This window comes from Neolamprologus brichardi, chromosome 16, assembly GCF_056152115.1.
Source record: "Neolamprologus brichardi isolate AB-2024 chromosome 16, ASM5615211v1, whole genome shotgun sequence".
NCBI classification, from domain to species: domain Eukaryota; kingdom Metazoa; phylum Chordata; class Actinopteri; order Cichliformes; family Cichlidae; genus Neolamprologus; species Neolamprologus brichardi.
In genome coordinates, this window is record NC_142119.1 from 11,855,363 (window position 1) to 11,867,882 (window position 12,520).

General features: G+C 42.1%; 1 protein-coding gene across 1 annotated transcript; it reads left to right on the forward strand.

Annotated features, from left to right (window-relative positions):
* The first annotated feature begins 845 nt into the window (after nucleotides 1-845).
* On the forward strand, nucleotides 846-6,910 carry nup35 (nucleoporin 35). The gene is made up of 9 exons (XM_006805997.3): nucleotides 846-1,135; nucleotides 2,317-2,484; nucleotides 2,590-2,729; nucleotides 3,253-3,310; nucleotides 4,500-4,608; nucleotides 4,686-4,755; nucleotides 6,158-6,286; nucleotides 6,393-6,527; nucleotides 6,622-6,910. The coding sequence occupies exons 1-9, from the start codon at nucleotides 1,123-1,125 to the stop codon at nucleotides 6,697-6,699; spliced, it is 900 nt and encodes a 299-aa protein (XP_006806060.1). The 5' UTR covers nucleotides 846-1,122; the 3' UTR covers nucleotides 6,700-6,910.
* Nucleotides 6,911-12,520: the final 5,610 nt, after the last annotated feature.

The following is a 12,520-nucleotide window of genomic DNA, read 5'->3' on the forward strand; positions in this document are numbered from 1 at the left end:
TGTAAACCAACTGTAAGTAATGTTTTGCTTGTTCTTTCCACTAGTGCTTTTCTTTTCATGGATTTTTCGTGGATGCAATTACTCCATCAGTCAGTACAGGTCCCGAAGAGGTTATTAATGTGATGCTAAAATGCTGATGTTTAAATGAAGCTATTAAAAAGTTCATTTACGTTAGACTTTTCAGGTACTTAGATTGTAGTGATTTCATTAAAAATCCTCGTTTGGCCAAACCAAGGGGTTAATAATGCTTCAAAAATCATATTTTTTAAAGCAGTTCCCTTAAGAACTGGCCACACTGGATCATCTTTGTTTGTTTATTATTCAACACTGATTCCCCGTCAAATAGCAGATTGTATCACAGGAATAAAGTCTGTAGTGGTCAAGACAGTTTTCTCCTGTGACTATGTATAGAAACACCCTTTTTCCACAGAGCTTGGTTGCCAGGTTTTCCCTCGTTTAATGTGACTGGGTCAGATTTTACCTGACCCAGTCAGAATGTGAAACATCTACAATAGGATCAGCGAGCCCGGAATTACAACTGGAGCACTTACAGTATGAAGCAAAAGAAAAAAGTGTAGTACAGTCTATAGTATATAGATTTTATTGAGTCCCTTAAATGTTTTCGGTTAAGCCAAAAATAAACAGATTGAAGAATCATTAAAAACAAATCCCTTGTATGCGTGTTGATAAAAAAAAAAAAAAGTATAAGAAAATAAAAGCTCTCAGATATTTTCTTTTCTTTGTACGTTCATTTCATTCATTAGAAAAATACAAATGAACGACGTTACGCAGGGCCATTGAACGCGTCATCACATTGACGCTTTCTAAATTCGCCGGAAGTAAGCTGTAGTACTTCCAGTTTAGCGTCAGCCTTTTCCCAGTGCCTCTGAACTCCAGAAACACCCCGTGGCGGACTGAAAGAGTAGATTTTAAATCGGTCAGCTGTAACAGTTTAGATCCTTAAAAACAGCACTGACTCCTAGTCGCGTTTACGGTGCCGTAACAGTGAGTTATTGTGACACATCATTTAGCTTTGTTAGCCGCGTTAGCCGGCTGCCATCCTTTTTTCCGAGCGTCACTTCCTACTTTTGAAAATCGCGGCCAGAAAGGAAAGAAACAGAGATGGAGTTACAAGGTAAGGGAAACTTTTAGAAATCTTAATCCGTTGCGTTCTGATTGATGGTATTAGCTATTCGGCATTTATGGCTTTATTAGGCAAGCACGTCATATGTCATCTGTCAACTCTGTGTTGGGGCAGCGGTGCTAATTTTCTTGCTTTAGAAGAAGAAGGTAGAAGGTAAACGCTGTAGAACAGGGGTGTCAAACTCAAATACACAGTGGGCCAAAATTCAAAACTGGAACAAAGTCGCGGGCTAACGTTAATATTTATTGAAATATGCACGTTAGAGAGGCCCCTTCACTGTCCACTTTTAAATCACGTCTTAAAACCCACTTTTATTCCTTGGCTTTTAACCTCAGTGAGACTTAGTTTCTCTTTTAATTGAAGTAGTTATTATTTGGTTTTTATTTATATCTCATGTAATTTTATTTTACAGTTCCAATGTACAGCACTTTGTGTCAGCTGTGGTTGTTTTAAAGTGCTTTATAAATAAAGTTGATGATGATGATGAAATATATTTATTCCTACAGATATAAGAATGAATCTTTTCTTATGGACTCAAACACGTTTTGCTGAAAAACTGAATATGGAACAAGCAAAGCTTAATACTAAACAATATATATATTAGCTGTATAATACCAGTAGGCCAGCTCTAATAGTGATTTGGTATGGCTTCGCGGGCCAAATGTAATTAGTCTGAGGGCCAAATTTGGCCCGCGGGCCAGAGTTTGACACCTATGCTGTAGAAGGTAAAGCACTAAAAAAAAAGCCCATGTGTCGACCACAAGTGGCTGTATTTTAGTATTTTTTTTTATATAGATAGATAGATGAATACTTTAATCATTAGTTAAGATTTTTATAAATTGCGGATGTCCTAAGACAAGAGAATAAGTTAAAAAAAAAATATATGCTCATGGCTCACAATAAAGTTCACACCATGAGAACATTCGTTTTTTCAGTAACTAAGATTCCTCTACACAAAGCATTATTCAAATAAATATACACCAATTTGCGTTCATCTCCAGATTTAACATTGATAATAAACACCTAGATTTGGGGCATTTGTTCCCACTTGTCAGAGTGAAGACATGCTATCAGAAGCTTCATAATAATATACTAGCATCTAAGCTCTAAAGCTGCATTTCTATTAATGGCTGTTTTGGACCGTCTGTCATTAAATTATCCCTGTCTCTCAGTGGGTTCAGAGCCGATGACCCTGGGCTCTCCTACCTCTCCTAAGCCAACCTCTGGGGCTCAGTTTCTGCCCGGTTTCCTGATGGGTGACCTCCCAGCTCCAGCAAGCCCACAGCCTCGCCCTTTTAGCCTGGCCTCACCACTTGCGGATAGCACAAGCACACTTCGAGGTGAGTGGAAGAAGAGACATACCTGATTGTTGTCTAAAGCTTATATTTTAGATTATTTAGATTAATTAGTGACTCATATTCATACTTAACTTATTTTAAATGGAGGAGGAGGAGGTGGTGGTGGTGGAGGTTCTGCCATGCAGCCTGTTGTCCCCACACCCAAAGACAAGAGTGGAGCCCCACCTGTTCGCAGTATCCATGACGACCTGGTTACTGTAGCGACACCTCTTGCTGCACACAGACAGGTGGGTAAGCATTTGTAACCAAGACAATAGCGGGGGGGGGGTCAGACACAGTCACCTTGTGTCCAGTGACACAAGTGCCATTCTTCTTCAGAGGTGTCTTTTGAATCACATTTAGACCCAGGACTAGTTTGGGACAGAACGGCATAACTCCTGGGATCTTTCACAAACAGCAACGCCTCTACCCTCAGTAAGGTGGTGAAACATGGAGGCCTTATAGCATTTCATGGTGACTTAATTTCTGTACATCATCATGCATGGTCAATATAATTTTCATATGTTCACAGATGTTCAGGAATAGATACAGGTGGTTGAATGGCACACAATTGATTCCTGAGCAGGTGATCATGTGCATGATGCAAGTAAACATAAAGTAGGCAATGATGCAAACCAAAAAAAACCCAGTGTGACAAGGCTCATTACAGGCCAGATGACTGGCTAGTGCTTGTGTTTGATGAAAGTTCATGATGACATGTGAAAAAGGCTTTTTAAAAACATGTTCCTCTGTCTGATTAACTCTCTACAGTCGTTCCCAGTCATGCAGTCTCCTCTGTCAGCACGTCAGGCCTCCACTCCAGGAACAGGTACACACTGACACTGCTGACTACTCTGTTCGTAGTGACTTTACAACAACTTCTAACAGTAATGCTCGTGTTATGCGTCGCAATGGCTAGAAGTCATCAAGGATAATTTTTTTTGTAGAAACATTTAAAAACAATGGCTTCCTGAGAGTACTTTTAAAAAAAATGTAAATAAATAAAAAGAGCAGCTGGTGACAGAAGTCATTGTAGCTAGTGAAGTGAGGGATTAGCCGGCTAAGTCAACAATCAAACTTTGACGGGACCAGAAATATGAAGTTGGTTAGACTAATTATTACTGTCACTTGTAGCACTGGTTCACTGCTCAGTTATGGAGTGACAGATCTATATCCAGAGCTGCCCAAAATCCTCTCACTCATCACGCTTATGCCCTTAGTGGAAGTTGTAAATGGGAGAAGTGGAATTCCTGGTGGTACTTTTATCTAGACAGTTAATGGTCAGTGGCATTACAAAAGCATATTCGGTTTTATAAAGGGAAACAGAGTGTTGGTCGTAGCACTAATTAGAAAATGTTACTCTTTTCTTACTTTTTGACTAGCTTAGATTTAGATTGCGTTTTGATCACAGTGACACTAAGGGAAAATGGTGGTATGAGACCGTGGCACAACCATAATTATTGCGACAGTATGCAACAAATATGAGGCCATGTTTTCTTTAGGCTAGTTGCTTCAAAGATGCAGGGCTGGGATGTCTCGCAGTCAGTTGCTGGCTTCAAAGCAACTTTGTTGCATCAAGATGGCAAAACGGATGAAGTCTGTTTGTGATAATTTTTTCTGTATTAATAGACAAGACAAATAGTGACGTGGCTGCTGGATGGTGATAAAAACAGCAAAACAGACACTTTGCAACTTTTCTTTTATGTGGGAATATAACTAGAACGTGGTTGTAAATCACTAGACAGCCACGTTTAGTATTTTTCCTCTCTATCTTCTAGTTTACAAGGTTTCCATCCTACTTTCATTCTACTGTCACTGAAACATTAGGAGAATTGGTAGCTAGTAGCTTACCTGCATTCTTTCATTGTTTGTTGCTGTAAAACCTGATAACACTTGCAGCTGCAGATACTGACACATCAGTGCACAAAGCTTTGTCTGTGTTGGCACTGAAAAGGTTTATTCTTTTGCTCACAGTGGGATTTATGGGGATTAACTGGGTAACATATCTGTCCCGACAGGCATGCAGCAGATGTGTCTGTCTCCAGCTCAGGTGGACCCCTTCTACACTCAGGGAGAGTCTTTGTCATCTGACGACCAGCTGGACCAGACCTGGGTCACAGTGTTTGGGTATTTATGCTCACACTTCATCACACTGCAGTTTAAATGCACTCTGTGTACATTAAAGGTATGTCTGTGTGTTTTAGCTTCCCTCCAGCCTCGGCTTCCTACATCCTGCTCCAGTTCGCTCAATACGGAAACATCCTCAAACACACGGTGAGACACTCGCACATCATTATCAGACTGCAGGATATTTGTGTCTGATCAAATGGGCACTATATCATATAGTGGGATTCATGGGATTTAATCCCAGTCCTCCTGGAAAAGAATTGTGATAAAATACACCTAAGAAATCCAGCCAATACATAGGAACAAAAACTCTGTTACATAATATAATCAGCTACTTCTCCAGTCAGTCCATCGTCCCATGGATGAAATTGCTGTAGTGGCTCGAGAATGACCTGCCTGTCCCTCCGGATCGCAGCAGACCTCCAGAGCAGAACAAGGTCACCATCACTAGCTGCAGAGCAGGAGGCCACATGACTGCAGGGCACAGTACATAAGAGAGAGAGCAGAATAACATGTTTGCTTCCTGACATTTCTGGTGTTTAACTGAATCCATTATACCTGCTAACAGTGAAATACAGTTAAGTCCATAAGTATATGGACGGTGACACTTTTTTATCGTTTAAATCAAACAGTCGAGATGGGACCAAAATGCATGGTCACATCTTGTGGACCTAACTGTATTTTCAGTGCCAGTGACTGCAGCACAGGCCCTAACTACCAACCAACACTTGTTGAGCTAAAAACATCTGTTTTAATGACGTCAGTCCACAGGACGTGTTTCCAAAATGCATCACGCCTCTGGATGTTTATTTCTAAACTTTAGGCATTGAAATTCATGCTGAGGATGCAGGAAAGGTTTCCTACTGAGCATCGTTGAAGGTCATGTCTGAATCTTTTTAAGTCACTGTGGTTTTTCTTGACCTCTTAGCCACCACAGGCCCTGATGGCTGCCATTTCCTACAGACGGATGAAATGTCTATCAAAAACATTTTATGACTGCTGGTTTTGCATCGCTTCTTAATCACTTTCCTAGTATTGGCTCTGAACAAGCACCAACAGACTAAGTGAAGTCTGACATTGTAGCAGAAATTTTCTGATGGTTCAGATCTTTCGGTTGTTGAGATCTTTCAAAGTTGAGTCAGTGACCAAAGTGTAAAAGTTGTTTGTTACCGGTGAGAGTTGATCCACACAGCTTACAAATCATCTGTGAAATGATTGCACTTGCACAGTATTGGTATTTGGAAATCAGGTGCAATGAGTGAGTCTGACGGTGAAACCACACACTGTTTAAAACTGCTTCATTGTTGGCTTCACTTTTCAGACCTGGAAGCTGCATCTGTCTGTTATGCTGTCTGTGGTCTAGAGCGGACAGTCAGTGTATTTGAACACCCTGAAATCAGAGCACAGACAGGCTGTTGGAGCCCTGAGTCAGTGTTGGATGGTGTTTGTGATTTAGAGCCCAGAAGAGTCGCAGCCCAACCAGAGAAGCAACTGGAGTTTGAGGTGTATTGCTGTGAACTAACTTAACGTATTGATGACGTGTTGACAGATGGCGTCTCCTGGTAACTGGATGCACCTTCAGTATCAGTCCAGACTTCAGGCCAGGAAAGCACTGTCCAAAGATGGAAAGGTGTTCGGTGACTCCATCATGGTGGGAGTCAAACCCTGCATAGACAAGGTTGGGTTCCTGCTGCTTCCTGCTCCTGTCTGTCCTGTGATCGATTGTCCACACTAAGTGAAACTGAGTTTGAAGTAGCAATGAAGTTCGTTTATCTGTCTCTCAGAGCGTGATGGACAGCACTGAGGCTGTCTCTACTCCTGTCTCCTCCTCCTTCTCCTCCTCCGTGCTCCCTACCACCCCTCGCTCTGCAATCAGACCACTCAGCGCCACCTACAGGAACTCAGGCAGTGACTACCAGGTGAACTTTTACCCAAGGGTTTAGTCTGGTCAACTTTAAAAGAGTTGACTTCTTGTTTTTCTTTGACTATAAATGCATGCGTGTCTGTGTTTAGGTGGTAGCAGACAAACAGACACCCAGGAAGGATGACAGCTTTGTTTCCAAGGCGATGGAGTACATGTTTGGCTGGTGACGCTGCATAAAAGGATGCCTGCAGTTTCAGAAGAGAGAGGGCAAGTGGTGGGAAGAGAGATGAACTGATTCACTACACTGCGTGTGTTGTGTGTGTGTGTGCGTGTGTGTGTGTGTGTGTGCTAAAATGTAGGATCTTTTCTTGCTGTCTTCTTTTATAATCAGTGTTTCAATGTTTTTTAATCTTTGTCTCAATAAAAATGTTTTTTGTTTTTTTTAACGCATTGATATCGTTTTCATTCAGAGATGTTCTTCCAGCAGCCAAGGAGTGGCGCTGTTCACCACAGTCACATTGTCAAGTAGATAAGGATTTTTGGACAAGCATAGCAAAAAAAGGAAGTGTTCAGAGCAGTCTGAATCTAAGCTTTAGGCTCACAGTGATTACATCTACACACACTGATCACCATTATTTAAAACTTTTGCCATATTTGAGGAGAAAATATATTTTTAAAAAACCCCATAATAGATTAACTTTAACACATCTTCCAATTGTTGCCAGAATGCATTCAAGAAAACTCACTTCTCTAATTAGGATATTTAATGTCCACTTTGCTAAAGTGCATAGCAAAAACTGCAGACATTGGGAAACTGTCGTCAGGCATCTCTGCAGTGCCCCCTGGTGTCTGGAGATTAATCATTACAGTTTGTTTACATGGTAAACTTGTACTGTGACATCTGTGTCATGCCAGCAAAAAAAAAGCTCCAAATATGTTAAAGTAAAAGTTTAGCTGTGTTATTCTTTATAAGCAACTGTGCATCAATACTAAGTATTAAGTAAAATACTAAGTAAAACTTTATAGTTAATCTAAGGAGCTGGAAAGAAAAGCGTCTGGACTTCTTTAAGTTGCTTGAAGACGTTTCACCTCTCATCCGAGAAGCTTCTTCAGTTCTAAGATCAAATGGTGGAGAGTCCCAGATTTAAACCCAGTGGGATTATCCCCCCAAAGAGGGACAAAAGGACCCCCTAATGACCCTCTACCTAATCACATGAGCCAAGGTGTGAAAACGGGTGTGGGTCACAATCAGCCAGGGTTTCGAGTGAAACCTGGCCTTCGTAGTTACATAGAAACCTTCATAGTTAATGTTCTACACTTTCATGCTGGCAGATATATTCAGGAATGGACATAAATATAGTAAAGGCCGTAAGTGTCTTCCTCAGTTTTAGCTAATAGCAATCAATAGCACTGGGATGTTTCCATGAGAGGTTTTAAATAATTTTTTTTAAATGATGTGTAAATAAGCTCCAAAAAGCGCTGCTGCAGAAAGAGGTGGGGCTTTTTGCTTAAATACATTTAAAGTATTTAGGTTAATAAATTTCAACTTCGGGCATCTGACAAGGATGCCTCCTGGGTGGAGTTTTCCGAGCGTGTCCCACCGGGAGGAGGCCCAGGGGCAGATTATCTCTCGGCTGGCCTGGGAACGCCTTGGTGTTCCTCCGGACAAGCTGGAGGAGGTGGCTGGGGAGAGGGAGGTCTGGGCTTCTCTGCTTGGGCTGCTGCCCTGTGACCCGGCCCCGGATAAGCGAAAGAAAATGGATGGAGAAATTTCAACTTTGTGTAAAATAATCAGCTCCTGCCACCCCAAAGAGTCTGCAGTAGAGTGGCCTTTGTAACTCCGGCACATGTAACAGAATTTGTCCAGCAGATGGAGTCACAAATTCCACCAGACAAGCCTCAAACCTGCCAGCTTGAGGAATAAAAAGACCGCTGATACTCCACATGTTTGGATTACTTTAACTGGGACAAGTAAATCCCGCAGAATTAAAATGATGCCAAGAACAGGAGAAAAGAACTACCGAGAGTGAAGCTACACAAACACAAAGAATTCAGGCTCAATGGTCCTCTGTGGCACCCACACCCTGACTGCTTTTGTATCAAGTTAAGCTGCATTTTTTAGTAGGCAGGAACTCTTCGGTGCTCTCCCGGTGTGTTCGCAAATACACGCCACATGAGTAATAGAGGATGACTAATGCTGAGGCATGGAGCAGAAAGGTGCAAACATAGCATGAGCTGATGTTCCTGTTTAAAGAGCAGTGGTGCAGGAAGTACTAGGATCCCATGCTGAAGTCGAAGAAGCAGCTCCAACTCTGTGCTGTCTATTTTAGCAGGTGAATCAGACGGCAAGAGAGTCTGTAACGTAACGGAAACGCATACAAAAACAATATTACACAATTCTTTATGATGCAATGTTGAAGATTGATGTGCAGCTGTAAAGAGCGTTATGTGTCAGGTGTAGAGCAAAGGGGCAAAGACATTTTTAATGCTTCTGAATTGTGTGATGGGCCTGGGTTGGTGATAGGGCATAAAATGGATTTTTATTATTTATGAGAAATTGTCAATAAATACTGTTTTTATTTTCTAGTCATATCGTTGCTCTTTATGTGCACTTTGCAACAAGAGCTAGAATTTTAATTTTAATCTTCTTCTATTTTTCCCTGTTAAAATGAATGCGATGATGATTATGAAATAAATTCAGGTTTTATATCTTATAAGTGTTTAAAAAACGGACTCCCCTTCATATCCCTGGCAGTGGTTTAGTCCAATGCCTATCACTCTTTAACTCCTTCACTTTGAAAAGGTACAAAGAATGGGTGATAAACTCTTCTTTACTTCTGCTGCTTAACAGAATCAATCATATTTGATCTTGTAATGAGACTGTGGCTTAGTCTTGTGCTTCAGTGCAGCTACTATTAAAACAGACTACTGCTCAAACAGCTTTCAAATGGCCATAGTCCCTGTGCCACCTGAAAGCACAAGTAAAGAACAAGTATCAACAGTTACCAGACCACTGCCTTGGCTTAGTGGTGTGAAAGAGACTGTGAATTATACTTTCTCGTTGTGGCATCTTGGTAAAAGGTAAAAAAAAAAAAAGAAAAAGAAAGAAGGAAGGGTTCCCTCACTATCAGCTTCATTTATGGCATGTCATCTTGGAAAAACCTCTTACCACTTGAACTTTTTTCTAGTAGCCACTTACCTGTGGCACGCCTTATCCCAGCTGCATATGGTCTATTAAGGCTTCCTTCACTCTAAGTAGTACATGAGCACTGAGAAGGAGGGATAAATAACAAGACCTGGCCAAACAGCCTGCCCTGAGTGCAGACAGAAGGCACGCTGCTAGGCTAACAACAGATAGGGGGTTAAGAGTAGAACAGAAGGAGCAGTCTTTGACTGCTTATACTTGACCTTATTCTGAGCTTACAAAAAGCTTTTGATACCATAAGATAAAGTGACATTTACCCACCCTAGATGCAATGTTTCAATCCAATGTTGAAATTCTGATTCTAGAAATTGTGGAAAAATGTTGCGCAGACTTCTCCGATCTATCTAATTCTCTTTTAGCTCCATGTGAGCACTGTAGTTGAGTATGTGTCGTCTGTCCACTGTCACTGTGGTGAAGAGGATGCTGGGTGGAAACTTGCACTGGAAGTTGTTGTATATTTGCCTGGATCAGTGCTCACATTATTCAAATTATACTGACATTTTGTTTATCCAAAGCAGAAACTTATACTTGCTGTCTAATTTTGGCTGTCATTTAATTCAGTTTATCACAACAGCAGTTGCCTCAAGGAACCTTATATTGTGAGGTAAAGACCCTAGAATAATACAAAGAAAACCCCAACAATCAAAGGACGCCAAGTGAGCAAGCACTTAGTGACAGTGGGAAGGAAAAACTCTCTTTAACAGGAAGAAACTTTGGGTAGAGCAAGGTTCAGAGAGGGGCAGACATGTTGGAGGTGTTCTGTCACCAAACACCCTTCCAAAATTAGAAATTCATCAACATATCTGACTTACTTTGCATTTTGATTTTTCTCACTACCCAAAAAAGCCAGACAGGCTAGCATTTGTTCAGCAGGCAAAACAAACCAATCCAGTCACGTACAGGTACACAGTCTGGCTCAATATACCCAGTAGCAGTGTCACGGTCCTGAGTCTGTGACTCAGTGTTTTTCTGTTTGTATTAGTTATCTTTGATTTCATGATGTGTTTTGATTCTCTTGGGTTTGGTTTCTGTCGCTAGTATTCCTAACTCCCTAGGTCCTTGGCATTTCTTGTGTTCTCCTTCTTAGGTCGTGGTTCTGTGTTACTTCTGTTAGTATACAGTCATTTCTGTCAGTGTGTCTCTTGTTCTGTCACTGTATCCCCTAGTTTAGTCCACGTCTGTTCAGTTTCCTGTTTTACTTTGAAAGTCTGTGTACTATCTCAATGTGTTGAGTTTTGCCTCCCCTTGTCATGTCATGTCTGATGAGTCCCAGCTGTGCTCTCCTCCTGTTTCACATTCCCTAATCACCTCAGTATGTATTTAAGCCCTGTGTTTTTTCCCTGCCAGTTGTTGCGTCCTCCATGTTTGTTGTGTGTGTATTCATTGTCGTCTACCTTCAGCATCTCCAGTCTAGTTAGTTTAAGTTGTTGTTTGTGTATCGCCAAGGGTGACTCACCAGCAAATAAAGCTGTCGTTTAAGTTAATGTTTTGTCTCCGAGTCCTGCACGTGGGTCCAGCCACTGACAGCCACACAACTCATCGTGACAAGCAGGCTATAATTGTCCCATTTGATGTTCTGACCACTCTCCAGTGCTTGTTTATTTTTAAAGATCAATGTAAAGAACAAAAAATACAAATAACACTAATATAAACCCCAAACTCCAGATTCAAGGCCACAAATCCATCTGTGTCATTTTTTAATTAGCTATAGTGAGAAGCTAAAAACCAGCTTCTGAGCCAAAGACCCTGCATCAGTTTGGAGAGGCCTGCAGCACATCACCAGCTACAGGAGTCCATCCCCCCACCCTGAAGAGAATCCCAAACTGCCTGACAACTTTAACACCGTCTACTGCAGATTTGAAAAACCATCACTCACACCTCCCATCTGCTCACCCTCAACTCACACCTAAACAAAAGGACTACCTGCAGCCCTCACCCCCCTCCCCTCTGACCCAGAGACAGAAGACCAGGAAGACTGGTGTGTGCCTCTGGTGCTGGAAGGTCTGTGCAGAGCAACTGGTCCCCATCTTCACCCGAATCTTTAACAGACCTCTGGAGCTGTGTTAGGTGCCCTCCTGCTTCAAATGCTCCACCATCATCATGGTCTCAAAGAAGTCCACCATTGCAGGGTTAATTGAGTACAGGCCCGTTGTGGTCATGAAGTCCTTTGAAGGACTGGTGTTGAAACAGGACATCACAGACCCCCTGCTGGACCCCCTACAGTTTGCCCCCTACATCCTGCACTACCTCGATCAACCTGGGATGTACGCTAGGATACTGTTCGTGGACTTGAGCTTGGCCTTCAACACTGTAATCCTAGACATCCTCCACCAAAAGTTCAACCAGCTTACTGTGCCCGCCTCCAGCTGTCAGTAGATCACCAGCTTCCTGACGGACAGGCAGCAACAAGTGGCCATCAGCACTAGCCTCCCCCAGGGGTTTGTGCCCTCCCCGCCGTTCTTCTCCTTCTACACTAATGACTGTACCTTAGGAGAATAATCTGTGAAACACCTGAAGTTCGTGGATGACACCAAGGTCTGATCCAGAACAATGACGAGTACGCGTACAGATGGGAGATGGACCACTTGGTCCATTGATGCAGTCAGAACCACCTAGAGCGCAACTTGTTAAAGACAATGGAAATGACATTGGACTATCAGAGAAATCCCCCCCACCCTCTCCCCCTCACATTCCTAAACAACACATGCCCCCAATGTGGCTCACTTCAGATTCCTATGATGTAACTTTTCACGCAATCTGAAATGGTCCACCTTATGGACTCTACAGAAGGAGGTTGAGGAGCAGAGGTTGTATTTCTTGTGGCAACTCAGGAAACCTGCCAA